Below are 14370 nucleotides of genomic sequence, written 5' to 3'. Positions count from 1 at the left end.
ATAAGGAACCTCTTCGGTTAACCCCCAGACTGCTGTTTGAGTTTAAAGTGGGAGAACCGTGAATAAAAAATCTATACTTGAATGTTATGGCAAATAACGTCCACAGTATTTTTTTAGCCAACTTCCCAAAAAGGAGGAGGTTCTCAATTCGTCGGGATCTTTTTTTTTATGTATGTTCACAGATTACTCGAAGAAGCCTGAACCGATTTTCAATTTTGTTTTTGTTTTTGATAGGGTATACCTTCCAGGTAGTCCCATAATCACCCGGTCAGGATCTGATGATGGAAACCCTGAGAAATCGAGGGCAACTTTCGAAAATTGTAGGCGTGCATAGGTTAAAAACTTGACAATGAGGTGTACGTCTGATAACACTATGCAACAGTGAAGGTTTGGAGCTGACCTGATGATGGAGACCGGAGAAGGTCGAGGGAACTCGACAACTGAATATGTAAACTACCTCGTGGTTGGGCTTATATTATTCGTATTAATGAGATCTTTCCACAAATGCGGATAGTGACAACTATGCTCGTCACTGAAAAGCCAAAAATAAAAACCTTTTTACAAAAAAAAAAACACAGTGTCTAATGGATGTTCCTGAGTTTATACGCCACCGACTTCTAGGCCGATGCACCTAAGAATAGTATTTTTTTTTGCATTTCAGTGTTTTTGGGAGTCGATTTTATTTTTTTGTTAACTGACCGAACGTCTACTGCCCCTACGACGATTACGGCCCCTGCTACACTGATTAGCTCCGATTAGCCTCTTACTGATTTAAACCCACCATGTTCCTTCTGTCCATGTAGCCAGGCCGCGGTAACTCTTTCGAACAATCCCGCAGCCCCGGCAGGTTTTGGCCCTAGTGGGCCACCTGGGGTTTGCTAACTCTCTGAGGGGGGCGTAAACAATGCATGCCGACGACACATGTTGTCTGTCTCCAAGGAGACAGAGGGACTATGACCCACTCACATGAATGGGATGCCTTCGTCTCCTTCTGTGAAGCATGCCAGAGAACGAAGCGGTGGAATAACTGAGAGTTCGCGCATCTCATCCCAGCCGCTGCCGTGGACGTGGAAGACACCACGCGCATCGTTTGTCGAGAAGACTCCCGGCACCATAGATGTCGGTCTGTGGGCGGTGAGTTTAGGGAGGCTCATCGTCCCTCCGCCTCCTTGGAAACAACAGGCCTGTGTCGGTGCCGAGCGTTGACCCAAGCCCTCCTCAGACAGTCAGCAAACCCCAGTGGGGCCTGCCAGGGCTGCGGGATTTTTCGAAAGAGTTACCGCGGCCCTGGTACGTTATCAGAAGGAACATGATGGGTTTAAATCAGTAAGTCTCCTCGGTGTGCAGCAGGAGGGGGGGGGGGGATCGTAGACGTTCAATTAGTTAAAAAAATACTGTGGACGTATTTGTCGTAACATTCAAGTATAGATTTTATATTCACTTTAAACTCAATTAGCAGTCTGGGGGTTAACGAAAACGTTCCTTATAAAAGTAAAAAATCGTCAGGGCATCCTCGACAAGAATACTACGATATTTTTAGCGGAGACAAAGCCTATCGGGGCTGCGGGATTGTTCGAAAGAATTACCGCGGCCCTGGTTTCCCCATGATGGGTTTTAGTCAGTAAGAATCTGACTGCCCCACAGCGGGAGGGGGGTCATTTGATGACTTCCCAGATTGGGCAGGAGTCCTTTGAAGGCAGCGGCTGCCTTCTCCAGTTTGGGGCCGTAATGTAATGCTCCAAATATTGTGGGATTTTTTGCTATTTTCAAAGTCAAATAGCAGCCTGGGGGTTAATTGTAGACAATTCTTGTAGTAGTAAAAAATGTTCAGGGCATTATTCTCTACAAGAATCTACTATTTTTTTCTTCTGGCCGGCACTTTCATTTTTGGGTACAAAATGTTCGAGACTTGAATGATCTCCTTTGACCCAAGAATAAATAATAAAACAAACGGGGTGAGCTAAATAAACCGTTTAAAAACACATAAAACGTAAATGCACAATATTTATTATTTTCCCACTGCATACCTAGTAGTACCTTCTTAGGTAATGTAATTAGATACCTTCATTAATATTACGCTCAAATGTTATATGTTTGTTTGTCAAATGTTATGTGTTTTGTCAAATGTTATGTTATGATGTTGTGAATATTTTGCGTCATTTAAACTTTAAGTTAGTTTAAAGAAACAGCAAAATAAAAATATATCACTGAAGATACAAATCACGCTTCAAAAATAATTTCTACAAAATCGTTGTCCACCGAAGTGAAACAAAGCTCTGGCAAACAGAAAATAATATGTATATTCCAAACCACTAAATCTACTGCTCAAACTACTACACAAAATTCATCTCTGTACGTGTCATGGATCGTAGGGCAGAAGGCGCCAGCAACAATTTCGTACACCGTGTCCTTGTGAATAGCAATGTTATGCGACGCGAAGTCCCACATATGGTAAGCGTAAGGTCCTTCCAAGTGGAAATCTTCTGTTGGAGCACTAAATATATCTTCGATCTCCGTGTAGTAATATGGATAGAACAACTCGGAGGTGAATACTGTAATGCCTGGAAAAAAAAATAGGAATGTGATTTCTAAGCTTTGTTTTCTTAACTACAATACATAAGTAGTAATAAACTCTTAAGCAAAAAAAAGCGGGCACCTATGTGAAATAAAGCTAAAGGTTTTAATGATTGAAATATGTTGTAAACTTAGAATACACCCTTACGCATGCTTTGCTAGCCCTTTTGTAGCTGGCAACATATTTCAAGCATTAAAAACATTTGAAACATACATGTCAGATTTCACATAGGTGCCCGCTTTTTTCGCAAAAGAGTGTAGTTAGTTATTCACGCAGTAATAAACGGCCATGAAATCAGCCAAAATACTTAAATATTAAAATCTCAATCTCTTTGGTAAGCTACTATTGTAGGTAATGTAAAGTTCTATAAATGTATACAGTAACTGTTGTATACAGTTTTGTTGGTCATTTTGTACTTTTAAAAAAATATTATGTACCTTCTAATAAACAATAAAAAAATTAAAAAAATGTAACTCGTTGTTAACTGTATAAACTGAAAATGTTTTGACTACACAGGGCAAATTGTCGGACAAAGCAAATCATATATGTATATGTAATTGCAAGTTAAATTATGTATATAGTTTTAGTTATAAGTAAAAATTGTTATTAAGGATACTCACTGACCCCACAGTCAAACCATTACAACGGTTTTGAGGGGCTTAGCACATAAGATAAGGCTACATTTGTGATATAAAATAAATAAATAAAATAAAAAAAAATCTGCTTATATCTCGCGTTCATAGTGCATACCATGACAGTTACTCATGGGGGCTGTCTGGTAGTTGGCCGAGTGAATCAGCTGAGGGCAGGACATTTTCAGCACCTTGTCTATGGCTGCTGGACCAAAAGTTGACCAACCCGTTGGGTTATAGTCTTGGCCCATGATTCTGTAAACAAAACATGACTATTTAGCTCAGCTAGCTATTCTTACCTCAGACAATATGCTTACGGTGAGTTGCACCATTTAACTAAAACGATGACTGAATTATGTTCAGTCGTAAAATCGCCGATTTGACCAATGGGCTGAAAGTATACGGCTGGGTATGGTTTGGTTACCATTAAAGTTGAATGATGCAACTGGTCTGGACTTAAGTAGGTACAATCTTACTTACTTGAGAATTTTATTAGTTATGTTGGCACCAATTCCGTCTTTCGCAAAAGACAGGATGCCCGAAGCGACGTCATTTAGATTTTCTTTAGCGACAAAATTCTTCGGAAAATGCTCTAAAGATCTCGTCACAATCATGTCTGTGTCCAGATATATGCCACCCCATTTGTTGAGAGTCAACATTCTCAGTATGTCGGCTGCATGCTGTTTTGGGTATAGACCAAGTTTTATATCGTTGAGTACTATAGACTGCACGGCTGTTCCTTTGGAAAATTCAGTAATGTCGACTCTCAGAAACTTCACATTGGGGAATTCGAGGAGCTTCGCGAGGCAGGTCGTCTTCTGCGCGTAGTTGGTGACTGGACAGCTGAACAGCACGTAGATAATGTGCTCAGGGTGTGCTCTGGCCGCTGCTTCTACCGAACACGCTTGACGTATAGTCAGGCCGCCTCGGCAAGATGTGTCGTGGAAGAATATTGACTTTGCACCCGGAACAAAGCTCGGGTCTACTGCGGACGGCAACGAGTCTTCAATGATAGAATAGATGATACCTTTAATGATTATTAGTATTAGTATGAATACGGCTGCAGCAGTCAAATAAAGCCAAAGCCTGGACATAAAAGTTCTGGCCATTTTATTTTCAACTACAGTTAATACGAGCGGTTATTTTAAAATTGGGTGTGATGTACAGTTACAAAACAAATACTGCACTCAAGTGTTTTTTTTAAGATTGACGTGTTATTAATATATCTTGTTCCATAAACACAAATATTGTTCAGATGATCCGTAATTCAATTCGTTGTGTTTATTGAATATCCGGGGTACAACAACAACAATTAGCGGTCCGGAGTTGGATTTAAACAAAAACACAGCGAGAACAATGTATAATTTTATTATTTGTCATTCAATATCTTATTTAATTAATTTTACAGGATAATTGAATCGTAACTTCACATCTTAATAATACCTTAATGTATCTTTTATTGATTTTATTTGGACATCTCAGAATACATGGAATCATCAATGGAAAAATCTAAAACCAAAACCAAAATATTGTGGCAAATAATAAAACGTATAACAAAAAAAATCAGAAAATATTTACAATGAAAACCTAAAACTAAAAATAAATAACACCATAAATAAAAAGCAATAACTACTTTGTATCTTCATACATATGTTGGTCAAAAGATAGAAATAGCACAAAACGAAGAGGATGTAAAATATGTTCTATCTAGATTCAACATCATCACTGTCATCACATAGTATAAAACAAAGTCGCTTTTTCTGTCCCTATGTCTCTTTGTACGATTAAATCTTCAAAACTACGCAACCGATTTTCATGCGTTTTTTTTAATAGATAGAGTGATTAAAGAGGAAGGGTTATATGTATAATAACAAACATTAAATAGTGGGGAAATACTGTTATCCCGTGCGAAGCCGGAGCGGGTCGTTAGTCGTCGTTAGCTGATAATACTCAATTTGCCCCAATAAAAACAATTTACTTTGGAAGATATTTACACATTAAAACTAAGTCAATAATATACATAATAACATTATATTTGTACCAAATTAATCATTATTATCACCGTAATACGTATTGTTTTTGTATGAACTGTGCTGATGTTTTATGCTTTTCGGATTGATACTTTTTGTAGCAAGATATTTGATTGTCGACTCTCGGCCAGTAAATAAATGTTGTTTCCTTAGAATCTTCCTCGTTCAGGATAATGTTTAGTTTGTAAATCAACATTACAATTATTAAAAAAGACATAAAACATAAATGCACAATCTATTCACCGAGTGATGCATGTTGTTTGTAAGGTTTTTTAATTAAACACTGCTATTATTTTCGTACTGCATACCTAGTGGTACAGTAGACTGCACATCAGTGGTAACTGTCATGCACCTTAACTCAATAGTAATAAGTACGATTTTCCTATAAAACTGTTACCACTGACCTGAAGTTGACTGTACCTACTTAGATAATGTAGATACCGACATTAAAATTATGCTCAAATGTTATTATGTTTGTTTGTCAAATGTTACCTATGTGTTGTGTCAAATGTTATGTTATGATGTTGTGAATATTTTGCGTCATTTAAACTTAAAGTTAGTTTAAAGAAACAGCAAAATAAAAATATATCACTGAAGATACAAATCACGCTTCAAAAATAATTTCTACAAAATCGTTGTCCACCGAAGTGAAACAAAGCTCTGGCAAACAGAAAATAATAGGGTGCTAATTAAACAGGCTTCTTTTTAATATCATTATTCGCCCCCAAAAATGTATGTTGCCCTCTAAATTACTAAGTCAGCCACAATGAATAAAGCGTCGAGCTAGCATCTAAATAATACTATCTTAGTCACGAGTTATCTTCCACTCTAAATACAACTCAGCATGATGGTTATTTTTTTGCATCTAAATTGGTAGCATGCATTCTAACAGTAAACTTCTTAAATACTATTAAGTGACATCATAAAAATATTTATTTAGCTTCTAATTTTTTAACTCGTACTGAGTTTTTTGTTTAAAATATAACACATCCCATATTAATTGACCCAGTATGGAAGTAAGCATGCAACATAGAGCAAGCATGGCTTCTGTCACGGCTCCGGCGCTGCGTGGCTCCGGCGGTCCCATGCGAGCTTATCGTCGCAGATGGTTTTCACGCTCACAACCGCAGCTTCGGCTTTCTGGCCGGCTTTGCCGGCCAGCCTCAGCCGCGGCGGCGAGCGCTGAAACTACCTCCGCCTCAGCTCGCAGGCCGCCTCGCCCCTCCGCACCTACGCGGTTTTGAATTGCACTCTAGGGGTAGGGCAGACAAGACTACGTGGAGTCGGTTTTGCAGCGATTCGTTTTCGTCACTAACTTAAATTTTTAATACAATGTTTTTTAATTGAAGGTTATAAATGTCAATAGGTATGCTAATTAAAATGAATCCAAATTAAGTTCTACCATCAAAAAAAAAACTCGTTTTTGTAAAAATGAGGCCGAGTTACTAAATTAGATGACAATGTATAAATAAGAAGGACAAGTTACAATAATTGATGATCTTTTATTGAAGCTTTCTAGTAGATGGCGTTGTAAAAAAGACGAATTGGTTTATTAGAGGCTATGTCATTTCGTTATAAAATTAGAAGTTTAATCATGTGTCCAATAAATAATTTTGTGGCTAGACTTGTAATTTCCCAAAATAATATGTATATTCCAAACCGCTAAATCTACTGCTCAAACTACTACACAAAATTCATCTCTGTACGTGTCATGGATCGTAGGGCAGAAGGCGCCAGCAACAATTTCGTACACCGTGTCCTTGTGAATAGATATGTTATGCGACAAGAAGTCCCACATATGGTAAGCGTAAGGTCCTTCCAAGTGGAAATCTTCTGTTGGAGCACTAAATATATCTGCGGTCTCCGTGTAGTAATATGGATAGAACAACTCGAAGGTGAATACTGTAATGCCTGGAAAACAAAAATAAGTACTACAATACATAGGTAGTAATAAACTCTTTTGCAAAAAAAACGGGCACCTATGTGAAATCAGGTTTATTTTTTTATTTATTTATTTTTATTAGGGAAAACAAACAGTAGTATATTATTGGTACACAAAATGTTCTTAAAACTAAACTTAAAAAAATATACTACCCACTATATTTTCCACTAATTACAAAAAAAAGTGATACTAAATCTGTACGCAGACATTTGCTGTCAAATCGTTATAATATAAAATATAATCGTTATAATATATAATGTAAATTATACAATTAGGTATTAACTGTAGCTGAGTAAATATTAATGAAACGAAAGTAACAAATATCTGAATAGTGAAAAGTGCACTGCGTTATTACTAATATAATAAAATGCCACATTACTATGCCTGGTGAATTCATACAAAATGTTATCTTAAATTCAACTATTGTAAGAGAAAAAAAAAAAAAACAAAATAATAATAATCTAATCAAATCTAATGCATCTTACGCAGTCTACTGCCGATCCTTCAAAACGTTGACTACGCTTTTTTTAAAACTGACTCTGTTAAGATGGAGGCGATGGAGCGGAGAGCGCTTACCAGAATTGGATTTCCATAAGCTGGTAGCAAATAGACGCCTCGTTCGCACCTCACGCCCATGGATTGTTCGAGGAACCAGGTAACATAATCTATTAACTAATGGGGGGCAGTCAAATTTATTACGGCATATTATGTCAAAAAGAGTCATCATATCAAGCAACGTGCGCCTTGATTGTAGGGTCAGCATATTGTATTTTTTAGGATGTAGCTTATAAGATTTTTTTTTACGGTAACATCTGTAAAGCACGACGCGAAAGTATTTGCGTTGGACTATTTCAATTGCTTCATTATATTTTGCATAATATGGATTCCAAATCAGCACTGCATATTCCAGTTGTGGTCGAATTATTGATTTGTAGAGATGAAAATAAGTAGAGGGTCGTTTAAAAGCGAGACGCTCTCATTACAAAGCCATACATTTTGTATGCTCTATTCACTATATTTTCTACATGAGTATCCAAGTGAAGTTTTGTATCTAGTTGGACACCAAGATCACGAAGAGTGGTAACTTTATTTATGATACTGTTAGCAAGCCGATATTCGTAGCAAAAACGGTCAAAACGGTGGAAAAACGGTTCAAATCTTGTTGAAATGCTATACAGTCTGTATCATTACAAATTCTCTTAAATATTTTTAAATCATCCGCGTATAACAGAAATTTTGAGTTTTAAAGCAGTGTTAAATATCATTAATAAATAATATAAATAAAAGGGGACCCAAAATTGAGCCTTGCGGCACTCCTGAAGTTACCTCGATAGAGTTAGATTTAAAGCCGTTTATTACAACAATTTGAGTCCTATTACTTATATAAGTAGCAAACCATCGGAGAAGGTCTCCTCTGATACCGTTGTATGAAATTTTGTGGAGCAATAATCTGTGGTCAACTTTATCAAACGCCTTCTGAAAGTCTGATGTTTCAAAGGTTTTAATGATTGAAATATGTTGCAAATTTAGAATACACTCTTACGCATACTTTGCTAGCCTTTTTGTTGCTGGCAACATATTTCAAGCATTAATAACATTTGAAACATACATAAACTCCTTAAAAGTCAGATTTCACATAGGTGCCCGCTTCTTTCGCAAAAGAGTGTAGTTAGGTATACACGCAGTAATAAACGTCCATGAAATCAGCCAAAATACTTAAATATTAAAATCTCAACCTCTTTGGTAAGCTACTATTGTAGGTAATGTAAAGTTCTATATATTGTATACAGTTTTGTTGGTCATTTTGTACTTAAAAAAATATATTATGTACCTTCTAATAAACAATTAAAAAAAAAAAAATGTAACACGTTGATAACTGTATAAACTGAAAATGTTTTGACTACACAGGGCAAATTGAAAGCATATTATCTGCTTATATCTCGCGTTCATAGTGCATACCATGACAGTTACTGTAGTAGGGCGAGTGGATCAGCTGAGGACAGTACATTTTCAGCACCTTGTCTATGGCCGCTGGACCAACAATTGACCAAGCCGTTGGGTTATAGTCTTGGCCCATGGTTCTGTAAACAAAACATGACTATTTAGCTCAGCTAGCTATTCTTACCTCAGACAATATGCTTACGGTGAGTTGCACCATTTAACTAAAACGATGACTGAAGTATTTTCAGTCGTAAAATCGCCGATTTGACCAATGGGCTGAAAGTATAAATACGGCTGGGTATGGTTTGGTTACCATGAAAGTTGAATGATGCAACTGGTCTGGACTTAAGTACAATCTTACTTACTTGAGAATTTTATTAGTTATGTTGGTACCAATTCCGTCTTTCGCAAAAGACAGGATGCCCGAAGCGACGTCATTTAGATTTTCTTTAGCCACAAAATTTTTTGGAAAATGCTCTAAAGATCTCGTCACAATCATGTCTGTGTCCAGATATATGCCACCCCATTTGTTGAGGGTCAATATTCTCAGTATGTCGGCTGCATGATGTTTTGGGTATAGACTAAGTTTTATATCGTTGAGTACTATAGACTGCACGGCTGTTCCTTTGGAAAATTCAGTAATGTCGACTCTCAGGAACTTCACATTGGGGAATTCGAGGAGCGTCGCGAGGCAGGTCGTCTTCTGCGCGTAGTTGGTGACTGGACAGCTGAACAGCACGTAGATAATGTGCTCAGGGTGTGCTCTGGCCGCTGCTTCTACCGAACACGCTTGACGTATAGTCAGGCCACCTCGGCAAGATGTGTCGTGGAAGAATATTGACTTTGCACCCGGAACAAAGCTCGGGTCTTCTGCGGACGGCAACGAGTCTTCAATGATAGAATAGATGATACCTTTAATGATTATTAGTATTAGTATGAATACGGCTGCAGCAGTCAAATAGACATGTAGCCTGGATATAAGAGTTCTAGCCATTTTATTTTCAACTACAGTTAATACGAGCGGTTATTTTAAAATTGGGTGTGAGGTTCAGTTACAAAACAAATACTGCACTCAAGTGTTTTTTTTAAGATGGACGTGTTATTAATATATTTTGTTACATAAACAAAAACATTGTTCAGGTTCGTAATTCAATTCGTTGTGTTTATTGAATATCCGGGGTACAACAACAACAATTAGCGATCAGGAGTTGGATTTTAACAAAAACCCAGCGAGAACAATGTATAATTTTATTTTTTATCACTCAATAACTTATTTAATTAATTTTACAGGATAATTGAATCTTCACATCTTAATAATAGCTTAATGTATCTTTTATTGATTTTATTTGGACATCTCAGAATACATAAATTAAAAGCAATAACTACTTTGTATCTTCATACATATGTTGGTCAAAAGATAGAAATAGCACAAAACGAAGAGGATGTAAAATATGTTCTATCTAGATTCAACATCATAGCTGATGATTCTCAATTTGTATTTAAGTGTCCCAATAAAAACAATTAACTTTGGAAGATACTTACACATTAAAACTAAGTAAATAATATACATAATAAACATAATATTTGTACCAAAATAATCATTATTATCACCGTAATACGTATTATTTTTGTATGAACTGTGCTGATGTTTTATGCGAGTGAGTGAATCCTTTTCATTTCGCGAGTCTAAAACGATTCACCAACGTTGTTTTACCGAGTTATAATACCTTTATTCACACTTGCATTAAACTTCAGTTAACAACCAGATTAAAATAATTGAAAATATAAGATCAAATTGCAATAAGTAAATAAATAAAACTTATACATCAGTTCACAAACTGATTGGAATGATAACTTGGCGTATGCAGGAGAAACATGCATTTACAATGCACACTAGTCCATATGTTGGTGGCCAATATTTGCACCCAAGCGTACAGATTGCAAGTGTTGGTTCACATGACTGAAATAACCAACACAATTGGCCTACAGCGAACCTTGGCGTAGAGAGTTGGGGCCAATACATTCCCGATATGACAATGTTGGGCCAAATTATAGGACCAGCTTTCTATACATTCTAACCATTCAATGGTATATTGTTGAATTATCAAAACAAATCAGTCATCGCCTATTAAGATGCCTACAAGTTAATATCTCAAATGAAAATGCGTAATAGAATAAATAAATTGTACCTAAATAAGGAAATCTTTTGAGTTTAATAATGTGGCTTTACATGCATGCAAAGTCCGTCCGCTGAATTAGTATTCTCATTTTTATCATTTTGTGAACAAAATTTAAAAAAGAAAAACTGGTGAAACGATACAGAATTAAGTTACTAGTTTTCTAAAATGAATTTATTTTCGTGGTTTTTTTTTATTCGGTGTCTTGATTCCTGACTTGTGATTGAACGGCGGACTTAACAGTTTGTCAAGAATGCTCCCTGGATATTTTTGACAACATAATATGAAACTTTAATCCTTACTATACTTAATATGGCAATATAACTTATGTGCGTTGTGTGGAATAATATTATTTATATTTTATTACTGGGTTACTTTCTACATGTTAAGTAAGTATAATTATCATAATACAAATTAAATGTATATATTTAAATTGACAACTAAAATTAAATGAATGTTTATCTTTAATTATATCACATCAATCACATTCTCGCATACATTTAAACATAATTATGTCAGGCATTCAATTATTCTGTATTAACTGCAATAAATGCAGTATTTTTATACTTGCGGGCACTTAAAATGTTATTTAACGAACATAAATAATAAGAATAACTGGTATAATATTGGCAATACCCCTTACTAAAATATTGTGAAAATAGAAATGGGGTTGCCATACGTAAAAACATGGCAACATTGCTTTTAACAAAATTGTCACCATTTTGACGCGATTCCGTTCAACTGGTGTATTATCTTCATAAAATAAAATAAATGTTACACTTTACTAGTTCTTAAACACCTATTGTGATATTAAAATATTATTTGATTATAATTATTTTCGAAGGCATAACTTATTTATATGAAATACCGATGATGTGGAAATTATATTATCTTTGATAAAGAAGCTGCTTTGAAATTGACTCCACCATAGACTATCATGTTTTTTTTTATATCTTTGACTATGGTTTTGTAAACTAGTAAGGGTCAGTGAGCAGTTTAGAACTATTTGGTTAAACAATTCAATGCATAAAAATAGAATGATAAGTTTTTACCTTCGATTTTTAAATATTGTAATATTAGTCCTTCAGACAATACAGTGCTCAATGTAAAATAATTGTTTATCGATAGATCAGGTTTGTCGATAAAAAATATCGACTCTGACATCACTTGTGCGAATTCGATGACAACCTTCTAAGTGCGTGTCATTTAGACTACACAAAACAGACTCTTAATATCCAAAACATTTTTACTTTTTACTCAAGTTCCCGTTTCATTATATTTTCTCCGAGCACCTGTAGGGTAATTTTCTAATTAAATAGTGATCGACTGACTTAGTACGTAGAGCTAAACGAGACTCACATATCTAGCATTCGTTATTTATTAATTACTCGTACGTAAATGCATTGTTACACCTTAGTCAAACCGCATCTTAGAGCAACTCCAAAGACTTATTTTAAGTATAATTTAATTTCCTCTGTACCATACTAATATTGCCATTAATTTTAGCCTATGTTCAACTAATGGACCGTCGTCATACTTTCTATAAAGTACATTACTTTATTAACTATTCATAGAAAAGCTACAATTTATTACAGCGGGTTGGAGCTTCGTCAGAAAATAAAAATTGCCTTATGTTGGTTAGAAAGTTGGATTTTGTAGTGAATTTAGACAAATATTTGGCATGGAACTTGTTATACCAAATTAAACTCATCGCAGCTTTAGTGGTCATTTTTATTTTCTGGCTCAAGATCGTAAATTAAGCCTTCACTATAAGGCAAGGTATTTTATTTTAATCCTGGAAATAAATCGGTGACTAACATAACACTAATACTTCAATAGATTGGGCTGTATTCCATTCTCTTCTTTAAAGTCGATATATCGATACTTTTATATCAGTTAATACGCCCCAACCTATTAAATAAAAACTTTTTAAGTTACAGATCAATATTACTAAGGCTTTTATACATGTGTGTAACTGCCCTTATATTACTGCTACTTCATTAAATCTAGTCTACATATTAATAAGTTCGAATTTTAAATTAATATTTTCATGCCGTAATTTTGAATTTGAATGACTGAACACGTTTTGGCTTTAGCCGATCAATTGTTTTAATACTGGCTGAACTTAACTCTGCAACGCGTCAAATAAATAAAAAAGAAAACTACGAAATACTTTTGTGTAATTTTGAGATCTGTAGCGATTTACAATACAATTAGTCAATATAAATAAAAGATTTTAATTAATTTCCTAAGTTCTTTTAAATATTAAGCAATCTTTGGTATGACATCAGTTTAACTGACTGCTGAGTTAGTGTTAGATTGCAGATGTCGTTTATCATTGCAGAGTTACGTCGAGCAACCTTGGTGCAAACATTGGACATTGGTCGACAGTTGAACTAAACTTTCGGCATACATACGTGGTCATATAGCCGGCATACAGTCGACATGTTGGGCCAATATTGGCGTAGCGTATACATATACAAACTTACTGTGACCGTTATTGTGCGTCGGGCGTTTGTCTTGTTGGCGAGTGCGCTCGCGCGGTCTCTGTGTTGTTTTTGTTTTGGACGTTCCTGTGACAAGAAATGTGATTGGTTATATATTTGTTGATCTATCTTCGAAACGTAGTGTGTGTCATGTTATGTTGTATGTACCTACACTCAAAGTATACCTTGGACACCAATGACTGTGTTTCGGATGGCACGTTAAACTGTGCGTAGCGGCTGTCACTGAAGATCCTTGGCAGACGTTACTCGTTACGGGTAGTCAGAAGCCAGTACACAGAGCTACCTGTACACGTCGGCCGTGGTCTGCAGCGCGCCGTGCGCGAGCAGCAGGCGGCGGCCGGGGGGCGGCGGGGGGGCGCGGGGGGGGTACAGCACACAGAGCTACCTGTACACGTCGGCCGTGGTCTGCAGCGCGCCGTGCGCGAGCAGCAGGCGGCGGCCGGGGGGCGGCGGGGGGGCGCGGGGGGGGTACAGCACACAGAGCTACCTGTACACGTCGGCCGTGGTCTGCAGCGCGCCGTGCGCGAGCAGCAGGCGGCGGCCGGGGGGCGGCGGGGGGGCGCGGG

General features: G+C 36.6%; 2 protein-coding genes across 2 annotated transcripts; both read right to left on the bottom strand.

Moving 5' to 3' along the window:
* Positions 1 to 1956: 1956 nt before the first annotated feature.
* Positions 1957 to 5995, bottom strand: LOC124633231 (lactosylceramide 4-alpha-galactosyltransferase-like). The gene is made up of 3 exons (XM_047168403.1): positions 3688 to 5995; positions 3326 to 3462; positions 1957 to 2561 (listed from the first exon to the last, which is right to left on the bottom strand). The coding sequence occupies exons 1-3, from the start codon at positions 4314 to 4316 to the stop codon at positions 2326 to 2328; spliced, it is 1002 nt and encodes a 333-aa protein (XP_047024359.1). The 5' UTR covers positions 4317 to 5995; the 3' UTR covers positions 1957 to 2325.
* A 779-nt stretch (positions 5996 to 6774) lies between these two features.
* On the bottom strand, positions 6775 to 14355 carry LOC124633058 (lactosylceramide 4-alpha-galactosyltransferase-like; the record flags this gene model as incomplete). The annotated part of the gene is made up of 5 exons (XM_047168152.1): positions 6775 to 7148; positions 9139 to 9260; positions 9486 to 9990; positions 13787 to 13870; positions 14088 to 14355. Coding segments are annotated over 5 exons (1215 nt in total), but the record flags the coding sequence as incomplete, so codon positions are not given.
* Between the last annotated feature and the right edge of the window lie 15 nt (positions 14356 to 14370).

Source organism: Helicoverpa zea, chromosome 9, assembly GCF_022581195.2.
Source record: "Helicoverpa zea isolate HzStark_Cry1AcR chromosome 9, ilHelZeax1.1, whole genome shotgun sequence".
Classification (NCBI taxonomy): domain Eukaryota; kingdom Metazoa; phylum Arthropoda; class Insecta; order Lepidoptera; family Noctuidae; genus Helicoverpa; species Helicoverpa zea.
Note: the sequence above shows the minus strand (reverse complement) of the source record. Positions and strands in the feature narration are given on the sequence as shown.

What these genes read in the sequence shown, in the direction of transcription:
- LOC124633231 (XM_047168403.1), bottom strand. Translation starts at nt 4,316, where the DNA reads ATGGCCAGAACTTTTATGTCCAGGCTTTGGCTTTATTTGACTGCTGCA. An exon ending in ATAACTAATAAAATTCTCAA is followed by an intron (nt 3,463 to 3,687) that starts GTAAGTAAGATT and finishes TTTTGTTTACAG; the next exon opens with AATCATGGGCCAAGACTATA. An exon ending in CCCCATGAGTAACTGTCATG is followed by an intron (nt 2,562 to 3,325) that starts GTATGCACTATG and finishes TTTTTTTTCCAG; the next exon opens with GCATTACAGTATTCACCTCC.